At 39.4% G+C, this 26,348-nt stretch overlaps 1 protein-coding gene and 1 long non-coding RNA gene across 4 annotated transcripts in view; both read left to right on the top strand.

The window, feature by feature from the left end:
- The first annotated feature begins 3,137 nt into the window (after positions 1-3,137).
- The window catches only part of HBS1L (HBS1 like translational GTPase), a 45,316-nt gene continuing 22,105 nt past the window's right edge, over positions 3,138-26,348 (top strand). The window contains exons 1-5 of one of the 3 annotated variants that reach the window (XM_053381971.1): positions 3,138-3,449; positions 5,289-5,354; positions 5,996-6,127; positions 8,381-8,572; positions 9,149-11,565. In XM_053381971.1, the coding sequence (XP_053237946.1) occupies positions 3,407-3,449; positions 5,289-5,354; positions 5,996-6,127; positions 8,381-8,572; positions 9,149-10,641 (1,926 nt within the window). In that variant the 5' untranslated portion in view covers positions 3,138-3,406 and the 3' untranslated portion in view covers positions 10,642-11,565. Of the gene's footprint in view, positions 3,450-5,288; positions 5,355-5,995; positions 6,128-8,380; positions 8,573-9,148; positions 11,566-26,348 lie in introns of those variants that run through there. The other 2 variants (XM_053381970.1, XM_053381969.1) reach the window with 2 other exon arrangements.
- LOC128410561 (uncharacterized) lies at positions 11,862-14,251 on the top strand. Its single transcript, XR_008329540.1, has 2 exons — positions 11,862-13,119; positions 13,169-14,251. It is a non-coding gene; the product is annotated as an uncharacterized LOC128410561 (long non-coding RNA).

Raw genomic sequence — 26,348 nt, 5'->3', positions numbered from 1 at the left:
TAAAAAGCATTTTCAATGCAAAATAATGCTTTAATATTATTTGGGGTGAAGCCATTTTATTTTGCAAACTCCTCAGAAAACATAATTGGAATCTTCCCCACCTCTGATGTAGGAAAATGTTGATTTAAACCAGAATGTCCACAGGTGGAGTGGAGGCCCTCATCCATCTCTGTGAAACAGTGCAGCACCACCGAAGGAAGTGACTGATGGCCTTATGCGTACATCAAAGTTCAACAAGCCTTTTATAACATAGTTGTGTACCCACACCCATTGAGTCAATCACCCATCTCCTACTACCCTCCTGAGAAAAACCCCACCCCACCTTCCCACTATATATAAGGGTCTGGTGACTTCTGTTTCAGTGTATCTGAAGAAGTGTGCATGCACACGAAAGCTTATACCAAGAACAAACTTAGTTGGTCTCTAAGGTGCTAATGGACATTTGTGTGTGTGTGTGTGTGTGTGTGTGTGTGTGTGTGTATTTCGATAGTTGTGTACCTGTGAGCACAATTAGGTAGACGTATTTGCAGCATGATTAAACAGCCGTTTATCGGCCTCCTGTTGGCAATCTATTCATGTAAGTTTGCCAGAGTAACTTGGACTGGTGCACCCAGAAAGCCTGCACTTGTAAGTGGTTCGAGAAATGCAGGTGGCACAGTAAAACCATGCAAGGCCTTTCACTGGCTACAAATGGGCAAGTGTAACATCTGGCATTGGAGGAATGTGGGAGCGGTTATATTCGGTGGCATCACATCCTCAGTGCTAGGACCCTTGCAAACTCGTTCAGAACACAGTACAGTAATGTCAATAGAGATCCCACTAGAACAAACACCACATGCAGGAGCTTGTGCATGTGGCAGGAAGTGTAACACCAGACACAAAAAGACCCTCCACAAGCTGTTCCTCAAAGCAACGCCTCCTGACTTGGGACATGGCTTTCCACAAAGAATCCCAGGAACTGAAGTTTGTTATGGTTGCAGAGACTTGTAGCTCAGGGAAGAGGGTAAATTAATATCCAGGTTTCTATCTAGGAAGCCATGTACTTTAAAACTATTGTGTGTATGCAGCCCAGTGGGACAGCAAGAGCCCTCATTAGAAAAGTACAGTGGGCAGATGAACAAAGAGAATATCTGTCCATCACTGCACAGGAACTGTTCACCATGTAAAGATGTGATGATGATAACTAAATAGAATTGAAGCCAAAATAGACTAGCTTGCAGGGGGTGAAGTATTTATCCTCATCTCTGTAACTGTGAGAGTTATGAAGACTTCCAGAAAGGTTTACTTTACACGTGGCATTTTTCCTATATGGAAACAAGCACCATGTGACACTCACCCGTTTCTGTTTTGGTCACAAACACACATACTGAAATATTTAGACATATTGTGTTTAACACTACAAGAAAATTGCCTGAAGGGTTTTTTTTCCCCTTAGCATGTTTTTCTTAAAAGTTGTGGGCAGTGTGTCTCATTATCAAGGCCTTGCATATTTTCAATATCCACCCAACGTTGTGGTATTACTATAATTTTTTTCAAGGGCAGAGTGACAAGCACATTGATATAAACAAAATCATTATACTGCAGGGATGATCTTTTATCAGATAGGTAGATTTATAAAATGGAGAATACATCTGTCATAGATTAGTTATTCAAAGATAGCACAGTTGTTCTAGCAATGAGTAATAGATTCTTTATGTTTAAGACTTGTGAAATTTAAACATGCTAACAAACTGATGATTTAGTTCCTGGTTATCACATTCATTGAAGGAAGCTGGTGTTTACTGTTAAAGTTTCATGTTCCTTAGGATCTTTCTCCCTTCTCTTTGGAGACTTGTTCCAACCCCCTTCCCTCATTTGAGGTAAGGTGGGTTGCACCCATTTGGTGGATTTCCTTCCCCAGAGCTTGCCTGGCACCAAAAATTTTATCCTTTCTGCACCAGATGAAAACATCCCCACCCCCCAGCTTTTTGGTGCAGTAACTATGTAAAGCACTATCACGAGCATTTTGCAAACAGAGAACGTAAGCTAAAGGAAAATGACATACTGCCTCGTTGCATAACATAGGGTAATTTTTTAAAAAGAGATTTGAAATGAGGGCTCTGTGAGCAAAATACTATTCTTTACCACCAGTACAACTGTCATTTATAAAACTGAAAAAATTATAGTAGCCACTTTGGACTTTGTTATTGGGAGAACCAGTGTAGCTAAAACTTAAGTGTTAAGGCTAGAATGAGGGCACTTGCTTTCAAATCTCCCTCCATGATTAGACCATATACAGTGGTACCTCTCGTTACGTACTTAATTTGTTCTGGAGGTCCGTTCTTAATCTGAAACACCACTTTAGCTAATGGGGCCTCCCGCTGCCGCCGCGCTGCTCTATTTCTGTTCTCATCCTGAAGCAAAGTTCTTAACCCGAGGTACTATTTCTGGGTTAGCGGAGTCTGTAACCTGAAGCGTACGTAACCCGAGGTACCACTGTACATGTCTACTCAGAAGTAAGCACCACTGAGTCCAGTAAGACTCCCAGGGAAGTGTCCTCTGCTACCTCAGTCACCAAGCTCGCTGGGTGGCCTTGAGACAGTCATTCTTTTTCAGCCTATCCCACCTCATCCGGACGGTAAACCATTTCCGTTGTCCTCAGCTGGTTAGAGAAAGGCAATGCTTTTCGAAACGTCATAAACTCTTATTTGGATAGTCAAGGGCAACTTGACTGGCTCGTCTGCCACCTAACGTAGCCACATATAAAATGCAAAAAGAAACAAAATCAAAACCTTGCGAGGGCCACATGAACTCTGAAGGACACACGTCTGGTCGTGGGAACTCCTAATTCTTGACGTGGAGCGCAGGAATGAGCATTAAGAACTAATACTGATGCAGGAGGTGTTTTCCCTCGTGTGAGCCCGCCTAATTCAGAGGGTAGCGTCGAAAGACCATAGCTAGCTAGCTAGCAGCCCGCCAGTCAACTCGCAACGCACACGGCGCTGACGTCCGACAGCGGCTTTACGTATAGGGCGGGCCTGGTCATCGCGGGCCTGGCTCTGATTGGCCGCTTGACGCTTCGGCGATCGGACAGTTTAGCTGACGTAGCCCAGCTAAAGCGCGAACAAACAACAACACGCCAAGGCAGGACGGGGGTAGTACGTCACGCGCCCCCCCACCTGCCGCTTCACTCCAGCCTGACACACGCGTGCGCGTACCGGGTCTGGGTGAGGGGAGGAGAGAGAAAAATATACAGCGTAGCGCATGCGCGAAAAGCTGCCTACGAGGAGGGCGGGGCAGCGGCAGCACTGGTAGGCCCAAACCAACAACATGGTGACCCGGGGGCGCTACAGACGCCTCGTCTGAGGGGGTGTCAAGGGGGCCTAGCCTCTCTCAACTACCTCAGGTCGCCATCGGCGCGCTCGCCATGGCCCGGCACAGGAACGTGCGTGGCTATAACTACGACGAAGGTAGAGAGTTGTTGTGTTAAGGGAGAGCTGCTCCTCCGCATCCAGCTTCGCGGGAAGGCCCACCCCGCCCCTCGCACGACAGACTAGCCCGGCTCGGCATGGGGGGGGCGGAGGGAGGGGAGAGAGTGGCGGTGACGTCACTAGACGCCCACGACCTGCCTGGCGACGGGGGTCTCGAGCGAGGCGCTGAGGGGGTCGCGGCGGCGGAGGGAGCCGAAGGCACGGCGGGAGGGGGGCAAGAAAGAGAAGGCATGGCTAAGCGTGGGGAGGCCGCTTGCTGCGAGGCGGGTCGGGTTTCGTTGGAGAGGAGCTGGGGTCCTTCCCTCACGGCTCACCTCGAAGGACACCTGTTGGCATACCTGGTGGGGGCCTGAAACCTGTGGCCCTCACTGTTGACAGAGGCGCAACCATTTTGAAAGGGACGCTGCTGCAGTGTGTGTGGTAGTGGGGATGGCTGATGAGGGTGAAAGGGGTTCAAGAACTGGCAAGAACTAAGGACCCTTCGTGGTTCGATATGGTGGACCTCTGGAGTACTGCAAGCCAAGGATAGGGAACCTGCAGCCTCTCCAGTTTCTGCTGGGCACCAGCTCCCAGCATCCCCAGGCAGCATAGGCTGTGGTAACAGATGGTAGGAGCTGCTGCCTTACAACATCTGGAAGGCCACAGGTTCCACTTCCTCAGTATAAGGAAAAGGGGCACACATGATGCACAAGCTGCCTGCTAGCAGGGGTGGTTGATTGGTCGGTGTTGGAAAATCCTGTCAGTTTCAGTGTAGAAAACACATAATCACAATGTATATAAACAATCTGGTTTTACAACTGCTGCTGCAGATGCATCCATGTATGCACTGGTCCAAGTTTAGGCTCCTCAAAAAACTTCTGTTTAAATGTTCCCCAAAAACCTTTTCATAGTGCTTAATCAATTTTATGTGATTACACAATTCATGTAGCGCTTTTAAGTACTGTACTTAAAACAAATGTGAGAATATACGTATTAAAGTACTGTAGAGCTGCACACCTATAATGAAAAAAAACTATAAAAACTGCAATAATATCAACAAGATAAAATCTGGCACATGCTATGTGCTATACATCTATGACATACTATCTTTTCATATTAGGTCAGAATAGGTATTTCAGTATATATAACTGAATTATAAGGGATTTTATTTGTAATCTGTGTATTGCAGAACCTTTTGACTACTTCTTGAATAGATATGGTTAGGGTTGTGCTGTAAATGATTAAATTTTATTTAGAAATATCTCTCTTTAATAATTTAAGATCAGATGGGCAAATCCAACATATTTCCCCTATAGTATAATAATATTCTATATCCTACCTGCACACTCTATTTTTAACATTACTCTGGATTAATTACTGCCCTTTTGTTGTCATATGCTTTCATGTTACGTATCTTTCACATGTTTAATTTTCAATTATTCTAGAGAAGAATATGTTTAAAGCTTTGACTTTAAAAATTTAGGAATTTGATTTCCCTGTATTTCATCTTTGAGGCCTAAAATAATAATTTAATTACTTTATTAGGAAATAAAACCCTCCTAATCTCAAAAGTCTGACATTTCTGCACACCTCTATCATTATCACTGTTCAAGGACACATTCTAGCCAGGCAAAAGTGCACAAGAAGGACACAGAGCATGGCCAATGAGGATATGGCTTCAGGAGAGAACATGGTCTGCATAAAGTTCTGAGGGCCGGGTAGAATGACCTGGAAGGTGATGCACCTGAGCTATAATGTAGCTTAATGTTTGTTATAAGAATGTGTATAAGAAAACTTTTTAAATTCAGTTGTAAGGAAATTGTCTTTCTTGTTTCTTAGACTTTGAAGAAGATGATCTTTATGGACAGTCTGTAGAGGATGATTTTTGCATTTCACCTTCAACAGGTTAGTTTAATATTTGGCCATTTATGTATGGTGTGCCATCTGACCTAGAGGGAATGTATTGGTCTACATCAAAAATTGCGTATAGTTTGGCAATGCAGTGAATGAAAGAAAGAAAGGGAGAGGGGAGGCTTAAGTTGCTAAAGTCACTTGTGTAAGATCATTTTTAGAGGCAAGCTTAGAATTCATCTCCAGTACAGTACAGTACAGTACAGTACAGTATTTCTACTTGAACAACACTTTGATTCCCTATGGGACAACTGCATACTCCTGCATTGCAGGAGGTTGTACTAGATGATACGGTCCCTTACAACTCTACAATTTTATGATTAACTGAACTAATTTTATATTGCTGTGGCCATATAACTATGCTAAAAACAAATTGCCGTGAAAGATGGAAGTCCTCTAAAGCCAAACTAGTTGCTCACAACTTGTGTTGAACATAATAGGAAACCGAATTGGCAAGAGTAAGATATACCATAGAAATCTGAAGCATTTACAGAAAAGCATATTATGAATCGTTAGAATAACAAATATTTGCTTTGCTGTAAATGTTAAAAAATAGCTTGATTTATTAAATGGCACAAAACGTCTTAGGATTTGGGAATTGAACAAAACCGTTGAACTCTTTGTTTATGTTATAGCTGCTCAATTCATTTACTCAAGACGCGATAATCCTACTGCATATGCTGAGACATTAGAAGAAAAATACGATTATGAAGCAGAACATAGCAATGATTGTATTCCAAGTCACCAGCTAACAGGTGCTGAGAAAGGTAATTGTAAATATATATGACATTGAATTCAGTTTATTAAGTGATTGTGTTGCCACCAGAACATGTGCATGTGCCAGTAATGTCATATTCTGAAGTTTGCATAATAGTTATTAGATTTAATGAGTGGAGACTATTGGGTGAAGAGATGGACTGATGGAGACTTCAAATCACTCCCTTTACCTTCACTTACCAGCTCATCGTCTGTTCCCCCTCCACTTGCAGTAAAGAGATGGTTGTACAGAGATGGCTGTAATGAGGGCCTGAGGGCTACTGTTAGACCAGCCTCACTTGGGCTGGGAAGCATACTGGGGGATTTGGTGTTGCAATCTCCTTCTGTAGTCAACACCATGAATACAGTTCCTAGAAGACACTGTTGCTCAGCTATTGACACTCAAGCTACTAATGCCTTTTTCAGAGTTTTGTTGGATAACTTTACATTTCTTTCAGTTTTTTTGGATGTTCCTATTCAGATCTGCTTACTCTTCACTGTACTTCTGTCATGTAGATTGGAGTAGGTGGACAGGCTTTTAGAAGGGTATTGAATTAAAATAAGCGATTCACAGTTCTTAGAGCTAAGGGCTTGTAATTAGCAGATTTTTATTAGCACTCCACTTCCAGTGCTTGCAGTTGTGGTTAACCATCTGCTAAATCCTGAGGCCTGGGAAGATGTGATTTACCTTAGAAGTTAATTACAGTATCTGTAAATGCTTAAAATGTACTGTTAAGTGACGTATCAAATTATGTTGAATTATTTAATGCTGAATATATGCATTTTCCCCTTGGGAGTAAATGCTGTTTGTCTTCTTGATGATACCTATGCTGATAAATATTCAGCCTGTTATGAAGTCCTAAAAGCTGACAACTTCATTATTCTGCTTAGGAAAATAGAATGTCCTATGTCAGTGCTTCCCAACTTGTGTGTTGGACCTCCAAATGGGTTACAAAGCCTGTTCAAACCCAGAATAATTATAGTTGCTTGTTCTTAACAGGTATGAGAATACCTATTTCAACTTTTTGTTTTGTTGGCATGTTATAATGCTGTGTTGACACTTAAAAGGGAACACTGAAAAGGCTCAAGTCTTACATTTTAACACTTGGGTACTGCTCTCTGGAGGCTGGCAACTGATTTGGTGATACTTCATCACAAAGTGCTTGTACAGGGAATTGTTTTGAGTGACAGCTGCAGCTTGCCTCTGATGCACAGATGCTGCCTTCAGTACCTGCTCATCAGGGATGGAGCTGCAACAGTCACTGAAGACAGCTTGTGGCGATCCATCACTAGATCTGCAACCATGGTTACCATAGTTACGTGTTTAGGCAAGGGTGATTTGAAGTTTGGTTGGTTGAAATTTTTCTGCTGAAGAAACAGAGTTTTGAGTGGGCTTGAAATCCATTTACAGCTGATGTCACAAAACTGTGCAAAAAGAACAATTCCTTGAACTATCATTTGCTAGGACCCTCAAAGATAACTTTTCAGAAGTGAGGTGATCTGAATTTTGACTTCCATTTTACCAAAATTACTTGGTAATTACTGAGTGTCTTGCACTTGCTGATTAAGGAATGCCTGCATCTTTGTGATATTTTTCAGCAATGACTGCTGTGAGGATGAAATACAGTAATTATTTATCAATAATGATCTGAGGCTATGTCTGGCAACCATCAAACCCAACATTATGCTGTTTGGTAAAATGCAAACTCAGCCCTCCCACTGATACCTTCAAAAATAATGTTATTCATGATAAAGTCAATTTAAAATATTCATACTTCATTGTATCTGACACTCTGTAGCAATACTTTTAAAAGAATTTTTTAATAACTTATTAAGAAATAGCCTACAGTCAGATGTTTGGTGTTCTTACATTCTCATAAACAAATCTGTGAATAACTTTGTAAGTACTATAAACATTTCAACAAATTCCACATAAATAGGGGTATTAAGTTACTTTTTGCTTAGATCTCTTAAATAACTGTTATAAAATAGGCAGACACAGTTTAAATGTATGAAACTGACAACTGCCGAAGTCATAAGGTCCAAAATTGATGTGACAATAAATTTGGACTTGTGGGTCACCATACCAAAAAGGTTGGGGACCACTCCTCTAAAAGGGTAGAGAATGGATATTTGTTCCTGGATAAAGATGGTTGTGATTTGGTTAAGAAATCTAAGAGCATACTTCTTCAAAATTTAGTGCAACTGTGCATATTTACGTATTTAAAGCCATTATATGAGAGTCCTTTGTCCTTTTTTTTTAGCTAAGCTTGATTTGTGCCTTGATCGCATGAGAGAAGTGCTTGAAAAGTCTGTGCCTGAGAAAGTGATGGTGGAAGCAGTATTGAACAGTAAATTTGATGTACAACAAGCTTTGGATTCTGTACTTGCCCAAGACAATAAGCAAAATAAGATCAAGAATGAGGATGCCATAATTGCAGGGAAGGCAACAAAAGGTATGCTTATGTTTAATTTTTGTGTGATTTACTATGTGGCTCTTTTGCATAAGGGGCAGCCGTATAGGAAGTTTTTTGCTTCTTTTTACTATTTCTGTTTGTTAATAACTTAAATGACTAAGCTACATATATAGAGGCACCCTGTGATGAATGCTTAAGGTACTGTTAATCTGTAGTCTTCCAAGGATCTGTAAATATCATTAGCACTATATGTATATGTTGCACCAAATAATTATAAAATTATTAATAAATATAAAAAAATTATATCATGTAATGGTTAATTTATAAATTTGATGCAGATTGTGTAATTAGAGAGATAATATTGAAAAACGTGGCATATTCTAGCTTAGTAGTGCTAAGTTTCAACTGCAGAGTTGTCTATTTAGCATAGTTAGTAACCTTAATCCATGAGGCTGTGATTTACACATCTAATACAGTTTTGATGATGTTTGTTAATTAAATGCCTTTCTGTGTTTTTTCTATTTTGCTGTTGGCTTTCCTGCTTTGCCACAAATTGGAACTGTTTTTGCTTTGACCCTGTGTCTCTCTTGGAATTGTTGGCTCTTGTAAGGTAAGGCTTATTTTGCTCAGAAATATTTTCTAGCACTAACAACTTGACTAACTCCATTGAAAATACTTTAGATACCACTAAGTCCTGCTGTAGTCTCAGCAACCCTGTGGTCAATTTTGAATCTTGTAACGCTTCAGCTCCAGGTGACAAAACAGTCTTCAGACCCAAATATGTCAAAACACCTTCAGTAAAAAAGAAAAAATCCGTTTGTAACTCCTCGGGAGCTCTTCCTATACCATTCAGTGACAATGATAAGTCACATTATAAACCACTGAACAAGCAGGTAACACACCCACCAACTGACAGCACCAGCACAAGTTGGAAATCTTGCAATGAAAGTGATGCATGCTTTAGTTCAGAGGCTGAATTGCTGAAGGAAAATTCTTCAGAAAATGTGTCTTGGAACCCATCTGAATATAAAGGAGTTGACTTGATGGGCCTGGTCAGGCTTAACGAAACAGGTGATTCAGCAGATGCCCAAGATAGTGCATTAATTTTTCTCCAGAAAAACTATGATAGCAAAAGCTGTTTGGATAATCCTCCTGGTTTTATAAATGCTTTTGGAAATTTGATGCTGGACAGCAAGAGAAGTTACCAGCTCAGTAAAAAGGCTGAACTATCTGGAAATGCCCCTTCATTTTCACACAGTAAGGGCAGCTTCCAAGGGCATATCAGCACCTCTTCAGAAGCGAATAGCTTAACATTTTCAGTGTCTCAAAGCCCATCACTGGCTGATCTCCTACAGGAACACCAAGGAAGTAATTCAAACAAACCTCAATCCTTATCTGATCTTTGCAACCCATCAGCAGGTTTCACAGACTTGGAATTAGGACTTTCACCATTGTCCCAACTAGCCAACCAACCTCAAATTTCACCTGGAATGACAGAACTGTCAGGATCTCTATCTTCCTTAACATTCTCCAAGTCTTCTCCAGTAAAAGAGCTTGAGAGTTTATCACTTTCAGATTTAATTGCAAAATCAACTGCATTGGATAAGCCTCGAACAACAAGCAGCTGTTCTGAGCTTCGTATACCTAAAACAGTGCAACCTACAGTTGTGAATTCAGATATTGATCTAAGTGTTCTTATTAGAAAATCAACATTATCTCCTCAACATGTACATGTACAGTCAGGCACTTCACTTCCAGAAAAAGACGCTTTATTTTCAAAGCAAGGACGACAAATGTTTGTAGCTAAAGGAAGAAAGAAGAATCAAAAGAAAACGAGGTCACATATTTTGGAAGGCACTGTTTCATGGGCAAAGGCCCTCTCTGCAACACCATCAGCCTTCGCTATAACTCTGTGTCTTCATTATCCCCCAAAGAGATGTAAGCGCCAAACAGTTAATCTTCACAAGGCTTTCTTATACAGTAGGCAAATGCAAGAAGTAAAAATTAATGAAACTGGACCCTTATTAGCAATAACACCTTTTGACTTCAAATCGCCATCTCCAGATGACATTGTAAAATTAGGCCAAAAGAAAGCCTTCACTAGATAACAGCACAATGAACTAATGCAGTTTTGATTATTTTTACATTAAAAAAGATATTTTGAACAGGTTGACTTGGATGGCAAAGTGGAATGGATGTCTTAAATGCAAAGACAATTGTCAGTTAATTTTGGTTAACAAACTTTTGTAGTAAAGTTTTTGAGTAGATGCACTGAATTCCAGTCCTTTTTTATCCTTTTATTCTATAATTGATAGAGGTAGATCTTAATCTTTAGCGCCTCAACTTTGGAATAATGTGTTAAGGTGCTGAATCTTTTCTAAATAATTAATATTGAAAAAATATTTTTAAGAAAGAATGTGCTAGCTCCTGCTAGAAACAACATATTAATTTATGGTTTCAGGATTACCTTTAACAAAAATTACACTGGGGACCAAATTATTAAATACTTGCTGTGAATGAATTTCCATAATATTTTTAATCTCGAATGTGTTTAATATGGCATTGTTACTGTTTGTAGCTGCCTTGTGGCACATTAGAGCTTTGTTTGCTTTGTTTTTAATCTGTCCCTTTCTTTGAAAAATTGATTTGTCAGTGCATGTTTTTGAAATCCCCATGGCAAAAGTATTTAATTTACAAATGGCTTACCATCATGTTCAAACTTGGTGAGACCAGAAGTATACATTCAAGAGCACAGCTTGTGAAATTTTTTTTAATGGGTAGTTGTCAAATGCATTTTTTTCCTTTCACACAAATTATTTGGCATTACTGTACTTTCCTGTACTCTCTGGCTTTTTCGTCACTTCATATTAAATCAGGAGGTCATGTGTGTTAGCTGTCATATAGGTGCATAGCAGTGAACCACAGCCCAGTCTGTCTTCCTAGTTCAAACATATATTGCACAAATAACCAGACATATGCCAGCCATGTGCTCACTTTATTAAACTTACTAAGGTAGAAACAAAATATTTTACGTGTACCTGTAAAAAATGTAATGTGTGCAGCGGTCCTTTAAAAGATTCAGGCTAAAACTTCCCAATGTTTTTAATATAGAATGATCAGGATGTTCTCTGTCTAACTGAGGAATAACTTAATTATTAACCAAAACACCTAGTTCTGCAATCTTTTAAACTATATGTTGTAGAATACTATTCTTTTGAGCACCAGTATCTTAAATCTCATTCAAATGATGATAAGATTATAATTTTTGTCTATTAGCTTTCTGTTTCTGCTGCTTTCCATACTTGTCTTTATTATTCTTATCTTCGTCAAGTTAAGACTTTGTATGTTTTTGATAGTATCAAGTGTTTTGAACAGAACATAATGCATTGCTGTATTTTCAGTGAGCACCCTATCATAACTTTTGTATTTAATTTAACAGGCAGCTATTACTTAGTTCACTGGGTAAAATATATATTTCTTGGAGAGATGTTTTTACATGCTTTAAGACACAAACAGCCATGTCAGTATGTAAAATAATTTTGATTTTTAACTTGAAAGTATATTTTTATTGTAAGGTACATTCCATTGCCTTTTGATGCAATTTTATTTTTTTATTTCATTGTTGTGATTTGACACTTATTGTTCAGCTGTCTCATTAAATACCACTATTTCCAAATGCTTACTGCATCAGATGACAAAAATAGTGTTTTTCCAGTATCTCTTGCTCAGTGGAATTCTTCCTCTGTCACTTTTGCTTAAAGTTTTCTCCCAGGCATCCCATGTACCGTAATTGTATGGGATTCCATAGAAAATGAGGGGAAGAGGCTGTTGTGATGTAGGTAGACTAGTGTGGTAGATTGTGGCGGGTGTGGTTTAGGCAGCTTGACTGGAATAATTGTAGTGTAGTCCATCACTCATTTGACCACAACTTGAAGCCATGGACTACCTATTTAGACAGGTTCCGAAATGGTCATTAAGTAAATGTGTAAACACTGTATATTTAGATATAGGAGTGTTATGATGCTGCAGGTTGCTTTTTTAATGATATAGATGTATATAACACAATGGTTGACCAAAGATGAACTTTACGTTGTTTTGTAGCTATATTTTTGCTTCCTAGATTTTTTGAAAAGATTTTTTAGCTTTGAAAATATTTCTGATTGGCAGATATTCTTCAGGTAACTTAGGACATGACCCATTCTCTTTTGGATATGGTTGCACCCCTTGGAGGGGCTTGACATGGAGCTGAATAAATTTATCCTCTCCCTCCTGGCAGGCTGAAAGGCATTTGCAAACTTATTGTTGCGCTGTGTTTGTTAGATAACAGTGCAAGGCTGCTGCATGCCTCTCTCCTTTATAGTGATCCACCTGCCCCCTTTCCCATATCTTGAATCTACAAGTTCATTTGAGTTCAGGGGGGTGGTAACTTACAAGCCCGAAGTACTGTGGAAATGAAGAACATGTGGGTTGCTATATTGGTGGTGTGCAGTGACCTCCTTTTTATGATAACAGCCAGCATGCTGTACAATGTGTGCAAACCCGAGCTGGAGGTGAGGCAGCAAATTTTAATCCTGATCTCTGCAAACGTGCATCATACCTTTACATTTTACTGATATTTCACTGCTCTGAAGCCAGCCTCTGTTTTTGCATGTGTATATATGGTACATTTTTTTATAAATAGTGTATATTTTGAAACTGTAAAAAACTATTTGGATGTGTATTTTGGACATCTAAAATGTGCTAGTCAAAATATTCAGAGCATTGTGAAAGCAGTATCTTAGGTTTTTTATGTATTCAAAATCAAAATTTAAAGTAAAATTGACCTGTAGCTTGTTTCATGAAAAATATAGATATATAAAATAAATTTAATTTGAGGATTAATAATCAGTGCACGGTGTCTTCTGTGTCTTGCTGTGAGGGTTCAAATACTTACACTACCTTGTGTTGGTGGCTTCTCCATTAATATTGTTGGTTTTTTTTAAAAAAAAAAACCAGAATTGTATATTTTCATTCCTAAAAACTCTAAAAATAGTTTAAATTTGCACTCACATTTTGTGGAATTAATAAATAAAAATTATTCTTTTCCTTAGTGTGCCTGAATTAATAATTGGAACTGAAGTGAAAATAATGGTTGCTCACTCTGTGTTTTGTTGGAAAGCTTTTTAAATATCATTGAATAGTTTGTTTACTTGTGTTTCATGGCCATTCTAAAGGCTATATAGAAACACTACAACAGTCCAAAAGTTGAAAATCTATCTTTGCCATTATTGTATTTTTTATATTTTGTTTAGAACTGCTGACTTCATTCATCACAGCTTTCTGTCTGTAGTTCTTTGAGGTTCCGAGCTATAGGTAAAATAGGTTCTGTGGGAGCAGGGGTGAAATGGGTATTCCTGTATAAACTGTGTTGCAGTTTTGGTCTCTTGTTTCCCTGCCTACCTTTCAAAAATGTGGATAACACCCTTGGTCCCATGACAGTTAAACCTGTGGCAACATCTATTAAAGAGATTTGCCTTAAGACTTAGAGAGAGTTCCATAGTTCTGTGAATTAGTGTCTATTTCTTAAACAATTTAAGTGCATTAAAACTCAGGAATTTGCTGCTTGTCTGCTTATCTATATCAAATGGTGCATGTGTGTATTGATTAGTTGATACAAGAAGTGTGCTTTAACTGAAGATATGCACATGGATTCAATAGCTAAAACTCAGAAAAAAGAGATGGGGAGGATATTCATGTGACTCAACACTTGAGTGTTTTCCTTCCTGTCTAAAGGTCATATATCTACACTAGATCCATTGTATTTTTCCACTTTGTGGCCACTTGCTTAACATTCTGTTACTGCAAAAATCTTCTTTTTGGTTATATGGGTATTGCTGACAAATTGCAGTAGTTGAAAAAGAGCAATGAGATTTGATTTAGCCTACTTTTTGTATTGGAAAACAGTTGTCATACAGATAAGATAACATTGTTGCATGCAAGTTTAATGAAGATTCCAGGCTGATGTGTGATATTTGACCTCCTAAACCCAATCCATTGTGCCCCATGGCATCTACTACAGCGTAATAAAGTTCCTGTCTTGGTTTGTGTTGTTGGTGTGCCAGCTAAGAGGCATTTCATCCTAAGTACTTGTTCCATAGGCCCAGGGAAACAGTTGCATCTCGATATGTTGCCTAAATACAGCTAATGTAGTAGAAAATTGTATCTCCATGGAGAGGGGATTGTACGTCTGGGATAGCACAACAGAAAAGGCTCTGTTCCATATGGTCATGCCAACTATGACCAGAGCCACAGATTTTATAGCATGAGTTAGTCTGTTATAGGGAAAATGTTATTTCAAGTACTTAGAGCCCAAAGTCAGCAACCTAAGGTGGCAGCTGGGGCTGATATTTAAGGATAGATGTCATATGATCCCGTTTCATGGCAAAATTTGATTAAAATCAGTACAGATTTAAAAGGTTCGTTCTGCCATCTTGATTCAATGTGTTAAGAGGTATCCAAATGCATGGAGAACAGTTAATCAACATTACAAAATATTTAGTAGCTAAGAGTGAATTCACTGGGTAAAGAATTCATGTTTGATGCAGACTAATACTAAGCGTACTTTGGACAGTGTATGCCTAATGTCAAAGTTCCTTATAATTTAAATGTAGCTATGATAAAAAAAGCTTCAGTCATTTATTTCACATTAGTAAAATACGGGGTAGTGAATAGGACCGTATCAGTCTCTTTTGGGGAACATTTTGTAACGAGTCACATTCTGTTTGATACAGCTGTGTGTGGGCTTTAGAAAGGAAGTGGCTTATGTCAAAAGCAGTGAGAAACATTTTAAAATGTTTTTGAGCTTCACTTTGTATATACACCTACACTGGAAAAAATGACACTCCCAAGACTTTTTCCCTGAGATGTTTTATCTTGCAGTCTTAAAGGTAGCATGCTATATTTTGAAAGAACACCACTTTAAAAGCTAGGGCGGATTTATTTTGCATATCAACAGGAAATCAGTGGAAATGTGCTGCTGTGTATGGCTGAATAATGAAATAATGTTTAGTGTTCTTTTCTGTTATTACATAGTTCTGTTTTAAACAAACCCTGTTAATATTTGAAAATCTGGGATTTGTTATGTTAAAGATAAGAGCAATTATACCTATTCTGCTGGAATTATTTGTTTGGATTTTTTGCCACAAGGCTTAGAGTAGGTCTCAGTATTTTAGAGCCTAGAAGCAGAAGAATAATCTATATTTTATAAATAAAGGTTTGTCCTTTGGTCCTTGTAGAAAACCACTTCCTGGTTATTGTTGTCTGGCTGCCATGTTTCACCATCCCAACCCCATCTCTGAAATCACTTTTCTATTCTGCAGCCCCATTTTTACCTTCACCGCCATGCCCATGCCTCTCCTTCCTTTTGTGCAACCCTCCCCCTTGCGCACAAAGAACCCCCATGGTAACCTGCATTTTCCTTCTCCCACACACTGCAACTGCTTAGCACCTTTTCCACCTTCTGCCTTCTCCTTTCCTTCAAAGCCTTCCATTCCCCTGCTCTCATCTTCACCCCTATTCCCATGCCTCCTACTCCTTCCTTTCTTTGCAAGCCCATTGAACCACCTCTTTTCCCCCTCCCCCCCAACTCTCTCTTGCATGCAGATCACCCTCATTTCCGTGCTTTGCTATTCTACAGCTGGCTTTGTGGACACACCCAGTGTTGATATATGCTATATCTTTAAGATGAATAGAGTCTTTCGAACAAGCTTGTCAGGTAGCTTGTTCAGTTAGCGATAGTTACGTTCAGTCGATGGATGCTGTGCATATATGGGTGTTTGCTTGTGAATAATAAACAACAGCAGAGTTTGACTAAAACAGGGATGGAGAAACATGGAGTGTTGGTGTTTCTTTTAACCAACCAACCAACCAACCAACCAACCAGTTTTAACAAGGAAAAATAGCTTTCTGATGTTCCTTTCTTCTCCCTCTTATCTATGATCCCTGCTCTTGTGCAACTTTTTGCTTCCCTACTCCACCCTGACCATACACATCCAGAATTGTGATCCTGCACTACAAATCTTCCATTACATTCTTACATTACAGGGGTACCTTGGTTTACAACCATAATCTGTTCCAGAGGTCTGGTTGTAAACCAAAACAGGTTGTAACCCAAGGCGTGCTTTCGCCAATGGGGCCTCCCCCCCCCCCCCAAAATGGGTTGTAACCCCCCCCCCAAAATAAAAAATGGGTTGTAATCCCAAAAAAGGGACACGCACTTACGGGTTTGACGTGGTTGTAATCCAAAACGGTTGTAATCCAAAGCGGTTGCAAACCAAGGTACCACTATATTATTATTAGTACTGTATGGCATTTTCTTTGTTGCAGTCTTGTGAGCTGTAACTTGGACCTTCTAATATTATTTGAATAAAAATCCTGAATTATCACTCTACTAATCCCATACTTTTTGTATTTATGTTTTCTGATATCCAACGTTTGGAAACAAAACTTGCCTGTAAAACTACCACATGTAACAGTTTTCTCTGTAAGATTTTCAAGAATATCCAGAATAAATGTTTGACACCATCAGAACCTCAAACACTAAACCTATCTAAGAAAGTAGTCAAAATTCTTTCATTTGTCTGTAAAGAGTTTTCTAGACATAAATGCAATACTTCATGTATTGCCAGATGTATCATTTGATTAATTTGTTTAATCTCTTAGGAGCTCTCTTACCTTTCCAGTGCATTTAGTTTGATCGCTTTGCTACCATTCTAGCTGCCAAGAGCCATTGCTTCAAAATTTTAGCTTTGTGAATTTCCATTATATTGGGAAACAAATCAGAAATGATCTTACACCATTTATCTCAACCCCTCACCCTCAATATTTTCACAACATTGGTACAGATGTACACTCTTATAGCATATCTACTATATCCCTACCCATTATTCTAGACCTCAGGTGCTTTGAATTAGACTCTTGAAAAGTCACTTAATTTCTTAAGTGCACATTAAATTTAACATAAGTGTCAGATTTTTAAGACTGCAGCCAACCTAAGGTTGGTAGTACAGTATTTCCTAATGTTTTATGACACTGTCTAAAACTTCGCATTGTCTGCATATGCTGTTGGGAACCTCAATCTGCTGGTCTTTCTTCGTTTAGTTTTTAAAAAAATTGAGAGAAAATTGTTCTAATTATTTTAGTATACGAAAATATTTCCAGTTTTGTGGTTCTTCTAATACTGCACTATGATTTTAAAAAGAAGAGAGAGCTTTCAAAGTTTACCCTGACACATATTTTAATCTTTGTCGGTGGTGAATTGTAGTGTATGCACAGCTGCAGACTGCTATAGCTCAGTGAACACAGGCTTTGCATGCAAAAGGTCCTTTTTTTAAAGTTTCTCATTACAGGGTCATTGAAGGCAAGAAGAAATCTCTGCTGAGCCATTGGCAAGCTGGTGTCATACGAAGGGGAGTACCATTTGTCTGACTCCCTACAAAGCTTCTATACTCTGAATTTTGGGACGCAGAGTTGTATCAGCTTAAAGGGTTGTCTTGAATCTGACATAGTAGGAAGGACTCTATGAAGCTGGTCAATTCTTTGTCCTTTGCTTGCTTCTCGGCCTACTTCTTTTCTTGTATCACATAGGAAATATTTTAAATTAAAATTCCTGAGATTGGTACTGCAGCTTCTTAGCACAGGATGGTTGTTATTGCCTCTGTGTGGAATGGAGCCTCAGTTCCAAATCTTCCTAACTGAGCTGTGAACTTTATTCAGTGGCTGCAACTAGTTATGGGGATTCACCCACAAGGACATACATTTTCCTCTCTCAGCAGGTGTTAAAGCCTTATATGTGTGCGTTTAATCAGTTGTAAGTTCTAATAACTTCTGTGGGACTGGCACCCAAATAAATGTGCATTAAAGTGCAACCATAATTCAGTATTTCCTTTATTTAAAATCAGGTAGCTGATACCATGACCCTGATTTTTTTTTAAAAAAACAGCAACCTTCTGGGCACATTTGTTAGTTTACTTTTGTTTATATATAACAATATTTATATACTGTGTCAAAAATAGATCAAGGTGGTTTATAGAATAAAACAAAAAAACCCCATACAATAAAAACCATTAAAAAGTTAAGAATATACTTTCAATTGTTCAGTATATGTTCATGATGCAAGGCCTAGCTATAGTGTTCACTGTACTGATGATACCTTTTTAATCAAGTGCTGTAATAGCTTTTTCTATATATATAAGGTACAATAAGTGTCACCATACATATGATGTGTGCTAATTTTTTCATTGTTGATTGAATTGGTAACATTCAATATCATAGAAGCTATGAGGGCTGATTAGTTCAGGTGCTTAATCAGCCTACTGCATTGATACAGCTTTGTATTACCTTTTGCAAATGAGATTCAAAGCAGCTTTAGCAGTTTCACACTCTGATTTCAAATACTTCTTTCTGTCAATGTGTTACTGCTAACACATTTAGATAGCAAAGAATGTGAAAGCATCTATTCAGTATTTTTAATGTCCTTCAGCTTGGTGCTGCTGTTATTGACATTCTTGTATATAAATCTAGCCTACCAACAATATAGAATGGCAAACTGTGTTGGCTCCTTATCTAATTTTGTATAGAAAGAAAATTAGTGGGTTTTTATGGGGGGGTTTTAAATAAAGAGTAGGAGGAGGAGTATTTATTAGATTCATCATTTATTAGATTCAATATATTTCAATATTTTATCACAAGATAAAAATACAAGATGAAAGCACACAAAGTAAAGATGTGTAAGGTAATAAAGGGGAGAAATTGGAAACCAGGCATGGGGGGGGGAGTCTAGAAGGGATGAATAAGTAAGTAATTTGGATGTTAAATTGTTAAATTATTGAAAATAGAAAATAAAATATGGAAACAGATAAACCATTTTTAAAAAAGGAAAATAAATCACGGCCCATCTTTTAATTTGAAATTTAGCAGAAAAACAAAAGTGTTGGTTTGGCTATTTTTTTCTCCTGAAACTGTATCTTGGTTGGCATTCTACATATTGCTTCATTCGCTCTCATTGTAATTGTGCTTATATAATTCAAGAGTCTTATCTTTCTATCATGTGGTCTGGCTGCTCAATAGGCCACTGATCTTCAACCAGTAGGTTATGATCCACAAGTGGGTTGTACCCCATCCTAAAGTGTCCAGCACCAGTGGTACCACCAGTACTGGTATATTATTTTTGTTTGGATTCCTTCCTAATCGGGGTGGGTGAAGAGAGGTGATGAAATGCAATCAGGAAGAGAGTTATTTTAACTTTAATAGTTGGGTAGAAGAAGATACTAGGTGTGGCTCTTTCACCTGGCATGATGAGCTGAATCTACAAACAACCCCCCTCCTGTGTACAACTATTTAAAATGTAGCTTTGAATTTAGTCACCCTAAAGAAGTAAGGAAAGAAGTAGGTAAGGGTAAAATACGTGAAGTGGCTCCCCTATTGCAGTTTGTGGAGGTCAGGGAGGTGGATGTCCTAGATATGAAAAGGTTGAAGTATTGTATTCTAGGGCGTTTGGATGAGTTCGCTTCTGTTTTTAACTGAACTTTAAGCCTGCCCTCGTCATTTATTCCAAACACGGTGTATCACAGCATGTTTGTTTTAACTGAAAGATACTGGTAGATTATGGTGATTTTGCCCATTTAACATTAAGGAAACTTCTTGCAGTTCTGGGTCAACAGAATTTGTAGCCATTCTTGGTGTTTCAGTATAGAAATGAACATAGCCAAATGGTGAAGCTCTAGTGTATAAGCATCTAGTATATGGCTACTTCGGAAGCCATTACCAGGCCAAGAGATTAAGCAGCAGAGGGGCAGTTGGAGCACTGAGGTCTGGGAATAACATAAATACACATTTGTTCCAACCTACTATCTGTTGGCTATTGTTTATTTTATTTTTATTTTTATTTTTATTTTAAATACATTGTAAGCCACCTTGGACTTGAGGTCAACACAGTAGTACCTCGGGTTACGAACAGTCCTGCTTATGAACGCTTTGGGTTACGAACTCCACAAACCCGGAAGTAGGTGTCCTGGGTTGCAAACTTTGCCCTGGGATACAAACGCATTCTGCTTCTGGGGCCGCAGGAGGCCTATGTAGGGAATGCACACCTCGGGTTAAGAACACTTCGGGTATTTCCGGAACGAATTAAGTTCGTAATCCGAGGTACCACTGTATAAATACTCCTAAATAAGCGAACAGCAGCATTTGCAAGTGCTTACGCTCTTATATGCTTTACCAGACAAATCCTGCGACTTCCAAGTGTTCTTGATTTCTCAACTCCCTCCCAAAAAACTGCTTTGAGTTGAGGGACTCGAAGGAATCATATGGTACAGTGTGTGTGTGTGTGTGTGTGGCAGAGAGCTGCAAATGTAGTGGCAGAAACAATAACCCCCTTATATAGTTTGAGGGGCACCTTCAGATCCATGCTTGTGTATGGCCTGCTTCACTTAACACACTAAGCATGGAACATGGAATGCGTGGCCCTAGCTTTCATAAGCCCCAGTGCTTAGCATGAATGTGTGAGCTCCCATGGTTTGGCTTAGCATGATATGTAGGCTAGGCCTATGTATATTATGCAAGGTAAAGGTAAAATAATAATAATAAAAAAAGGTAAAGGATCCCTGGACGGTTAATTCCAGTCAAAAGCAAATATGGGGTGCAGTGCTCATCTCGCTTCAGGCCGAGGGAGCCGGCGTTTTTCCACAGATAGCTTTCTGGTTCATGTCGCCAGCATGACTAAGCCGCTTCTGGAACACCATGACGGAAGCCAGAGCACACGGAAAAGCTGTTTACCTTCTCGCTGCAGCGGTACCTATTTATCTACCTGCACTGGTGTGCTTTCGAACTGCTAGGATGGCAGAAGCTGGTACAGAGCAATGGGAGCTCCATGACACGGATCCGAACCACAGACCTTCCAATTGGAAAGCCCAAGAGGCTCAGTGGTTTAGACCACAGTGCTTGGATATGCAGAGTTGGCTCCGATGCTACAGTTGTAATCTCAATACACAAAAAAAGATGTTGAATGGGCAGCTGCATGTGTCACGTAGTTATTAGCAGACTTTCATTTATCATGCAAGTCGCTTGAAACGTAAACTAATCTGAGTATATGGGTAAGAGGTCTCTGTACTACAAATCAGTTGTGCTGCTAACATGCATATTAATGGTGAAAGTAAAAAGTGTGAACTTGCTTTGGACTTTACAGTGTATTTAGAAATCTGTTGTAGTGTGACAAAAATTACTATTGAAAAATACATGAATTAACAAATCCAATATACGTGGTTATATGTGTAAGAGATGTAGAACAGGAATGGGGGCCCTTGTGAGATGTTGGATTTTAGCTTCCATCAACCCTCACCATTGGCCAGACTGGTTGATGAGAGTTTCAGTCCAAGAACAGGTATACGGCCACAGGTTGCCCCTCCTGGTGTAAACTACATTGTAAGTGTTGCCGCTAAAAATTTCTAGGTGATACTGTCCTTGGGAACTGATGGATTTTCACACTTAATAATAATGAGAAGAGCAGATAATAAGTAGGGAGGGGGATGCTCAATATTTAGCAAGGCAGAGATATTAGAAAGACAATATAGACTGAAATTTTCAAACTGCTAGCTCATTTTTCCATTTCTAAGCCAAAGCAAGCACATGGGATGGGGATTTATAAAATGAATTATCTTGCTATTTTAAGTTTCAGTAACTACAGGTCATCTTAAACTACAGGTGCACTTAAAAGGTATGAAATCTTTGTATGAAATCTTTATCTCATTTACATGTGCAAAGGAGAACAGTGTGTGTTTATTTTATTTCCTGTTCTTTCCTATATCAAAGTGTGCACCGATAATGTAACAATGGAGAGGTGCATTAGAGTTTATGGGAACAGCAAACCCTGGATGACTGCTGAAGTAAGGTTACTCTTGAAAGCTCGGGATAATGCCTTTAAGGCAGGGAACACAGATACATACAGAGGGGCAAGAACAAAGCTCAGGAAAGGCATTAAGGCGGCAAAACAACAATATAAGCTTAAAGTGGAGAATTGCCTAGCCGATAACAACACGAAACAAGTGTGGCAGGGACTGCAGTACCTAACCAAATACAAGGACAATACGAGGAACACGGTTAAGGCTGATGATGTGTTAGCGGAGGAGCTGAACATCTTCGCCCACTATGAGGTAGAAAGATCAAGTGTCACGGCTCCTGCCTGCTAGCCTATAAACTCTTAGCTACTTATTCTATATGACCATCAAGTGAAAGCTGCATTGTGGGCAGTGAATCCCAGCAAAGTGGCTGGTCCGGATGGGTGCTGGGGAAAGTGGTAAAAAACTGTGCTGATCAACTAGCAGGGGTCCTGACAAGGATTTTTAACGTCTCCCTGCAGACTGCTTGTGTACCATCATGTTTGAAAGCAGCCACCATTGTCCCAGTCCCAAAGAAAACAGCAATTAACTGCCTAAATGACTACAGACCCATTGCATTAACATCTGTAGTGATGAAATGCTTTGAAGATTGGTTCTTCAACAACTTAGGACATGTTTTCCACCGAATTTTGATGAACACCAGTTCGCTTACAGGAGAAATAGGTCAACAGACGATGCCATAGCCACAGCTTTTCACCTTGCAGCGAGTCATCTGGAGAGACCGGGGAATTATGTCAGAATGCTGTTTATTGATTATAGCTCGGCTTTTAATACCACCTTTCTGGACATTCTTATTAAAAAGCTGGTGGACCTGGACCTTTCCCCTACCATCTGTGATTGGATTAAAGACTTTCTGAGGGATCGCACACAAATAGTGAGGATTGGGCCTGTTACGTCTCTGAAGCTCAGCACTGGCACCCCACAGGGATGTGTGCTGAGTCCCTACCTGTACTCGTTGTATACATATGACTGCATTTCATCTGATCTATCCACTGCAATTATTAGGTTTGCAGATGATATCACCATAATGGGTCTAATTACAGGTGGAGATGAATCAGCATATAGGGAGGAGGTTCAAAGAGTCTGCAAATAGTGCCTAGAGAACAACTTGCACCTGAATATCAGCAAGACAAAGGAGATTGTATTGGACTTTTGGAGGAAGAGAGAGGAACTAGCCCCATTGTATATCGGTGTGTGTGTGTGTGTGTGTGTGTGTGTGTGTGTGGAGAGAGTCTCTTCTTTTAAATTCCTGGGAGTTTACGTTAGTGAAGACCTCACTAGGAAAATCAATACAACCCAGGTGGTTGGGAAGGCCCAACAGAGACTCCATTTCCTCAGGGTCTTGCAAAAGAACAATAGAAAGTGCCCTTTCATACTGTATAACAGTGTGGTACACTGGTTTAACAGCCACGGACAGGAAGTCCCTACAGAGAGTGGTGAATGCAGGATATGACATCATGGGCTGTCCTCAGAGTTCGCTAGATGACATCGTGGGAGACCGCTGCCTCAGGAGAGCAAGGAAAATTCTTAGGGATGACTCACACCCTGGCCAGCACTTCTTCAATCTCCTACCTTTGGGCAGGAGATACAGAAGTATAGTCAGCCGCACCAACAGGTTGAAGAACAGTTTTTATCCGTGGGCTGTTGGGCTGCTGAATGGAAAAAAATACTGGTGTAATTGATTTCCGACAAGCACACAGAGCGCGAACAAGACTGAGTGTATGGAGGGGGGGGCTCGTTTAATTTCACTGCACACAGGTGGTGTAGTGACAATAAAGGTTTATTATTATTATTATTATTTAATTTCCAGTTAGCTTTGCCTTTTTTAGATAGTATCCAATGTAATGGCATCTCAGAAAGTTGTATTTGGTTTGCTGGTTAAATTTAAACTTGCTGTCAGATGCACAAAAATTGAAAATCTTTTAAAGTTGCTGAATTATTCAAGTTGTCAATTCTTATTGTCCCTAGAATGGTTAACTTACTATTACAAAGTATAAAGTTATAATGGGCTGGAAAACTGCAGTTCTTTTCCATACTTAATTTGTGGGTAATGTAGCAAGAATATTGGACAGTAGTGTATGAAGTGTACATTTATTAGGTGGTGGGAGGAACGGTGTCATTCCCCATAGTATTTAGGACTGGGTGCTTTGATCTCCGTCCACAGAGCTTCTTATGGGACATACTTGATGACGAATCATGCCTGAAACTATAGCTCATCTAGAAGGGCAAAGTGAAATATATTTTAATAGCACACATGCTGAGTGTATGCAGCAACATTGTGTTGGACAAGAGACTCTGTGGAAGATGCACAAGGCTTCCATCAAAAGCAGCAGCCTGGGTTGTGCACTTTTTTGGGGTAGCAGTAACATTTTGACACCCATCACTCCATGTTTTTGGAGGTGGGGGATGTTAATCATAATGACATCTGGACACAGTAAGTTGGAGGTACAGATGTGAAGGCAGAGAACTCAATTGGGACTGCTGTTTTCAGTGGCAACCTTGTTTTTCATATATGTAGTTTTACCCCCAGAGTCCCAACCCTATGTGCATTTTGGGCATCTGGTTTCTGTATGAACTTTGATTTTATCATTTAAGATGTTTTGGAATGAAGAAGTGCTTTCTTCATAATAGAAAGGTCACACGCTGGTGTAATTTTTATTCCTGTGTAGATGAGCCTGTCTGAGGATTTGCAGACACATTTGCTTAAACTTGAGACTTCCACTCATGTGGATGCTATCATGAGTTTAAGACTTAGGATTGCCTCTGACTAAATCATATTCAGAGTGGACACAATGAAATCAGCAAACATAAATTAGGCCTAAAGGTTTCGTTATGTTTGATTTGTAAAGCACACTGGTAACTGATCTGTTAACAGCACCATCCTCTGGTGTTGTAACGTCAGATTTGCTGCCTGATACTACTTCGTTTCTGGAAACATGACTGAATTGCAGTAAAAGTATCGACTCGTTACATGTTGTACTTTCAGTTTTACATACTCATAACGAACCAGAACCTCAACAGAAATTCTATTAATTGTGTTGAACGTTACCTTGGACTACATAAACTTTCAGTTTAGATTAACTGGTTTGTAGAGAAATGTTGGTAGGGCTATCCCCCATTTAGTGCTGACACTGCTTTTTGCATGCCTATTTATGGTCAGACAACTGCGCATAACATCACATAGTGTTTTCCCTGATTGTCAATGAAACATACATTGGAGTCATTTAGTAAGATACGTTGAATAAGGAAACACCACAAACACATTTGTGGTTATAGCAGAATGTGAGAATCAGATAATCAGAGACCGCCTTTGGGAAGCATGTTTACTGCGCAAATGATTCCTGAAATATTGTTCTCACAGCTTGAAGGCAACAGTTTGCTTGAGATGGAACCGAACATATTAGACCATTTGGGCACCATGGACATCTTCATTTATATCTTATACAGCTTGGACTCTCATTTATCTTGGACTGCTAGTCATGTTTCATTTGTTTGCTCTGCTCCTATGCATTTTCTTTTCCCTAAATCTTCTGTCAGTTTGGGCAGGTAGCTTGTTTCACCCTGTTGAACAATACTTATTTGGTGGTTCACATGTAACTAGACCAATGCAGTTGTAAAACGAAGCAAAATCCCATGAACAAGTTTAAGCTGCACACAGCAATATCTGGTTTTGTGTGTTTTTCTTGCAAGCAGAGTGACATTATTTTCATACTGAACTCTCTTGATTCTATTGTGTGGTGTAAATGCACATCATGTGTGTCAAATGTGCACTAATCAGTTAAAAAACTCTGTTTTCGTCTGAGCATGTAGTCAGTTTGGGTGATAAACAGTTGTGGCACCCTGCTCTCACAAGCCATTCTGCTAACGGAACCTTGTTCTTAGTT

Source organism: Podarcis raffonei, chromosome 3 (genome assembly GCF_027172205.1).
Source record: "Podarcis raffonei isolate rPodRaf1 chromosome 3, rPodRaf1.pri, whole genome shotgun sequence".
In the NCBI taxonomy this organism is placed as follows: domain Eukaryota; kingdom Metazoa; phylum Chordata; class Lepidosauria; order Squamata; family Lacertidae; genus Podarcis; species Podarcis raffonei.
This window is presented reverse-complemented; position numbering and strand designations above follow the sequence as displayed.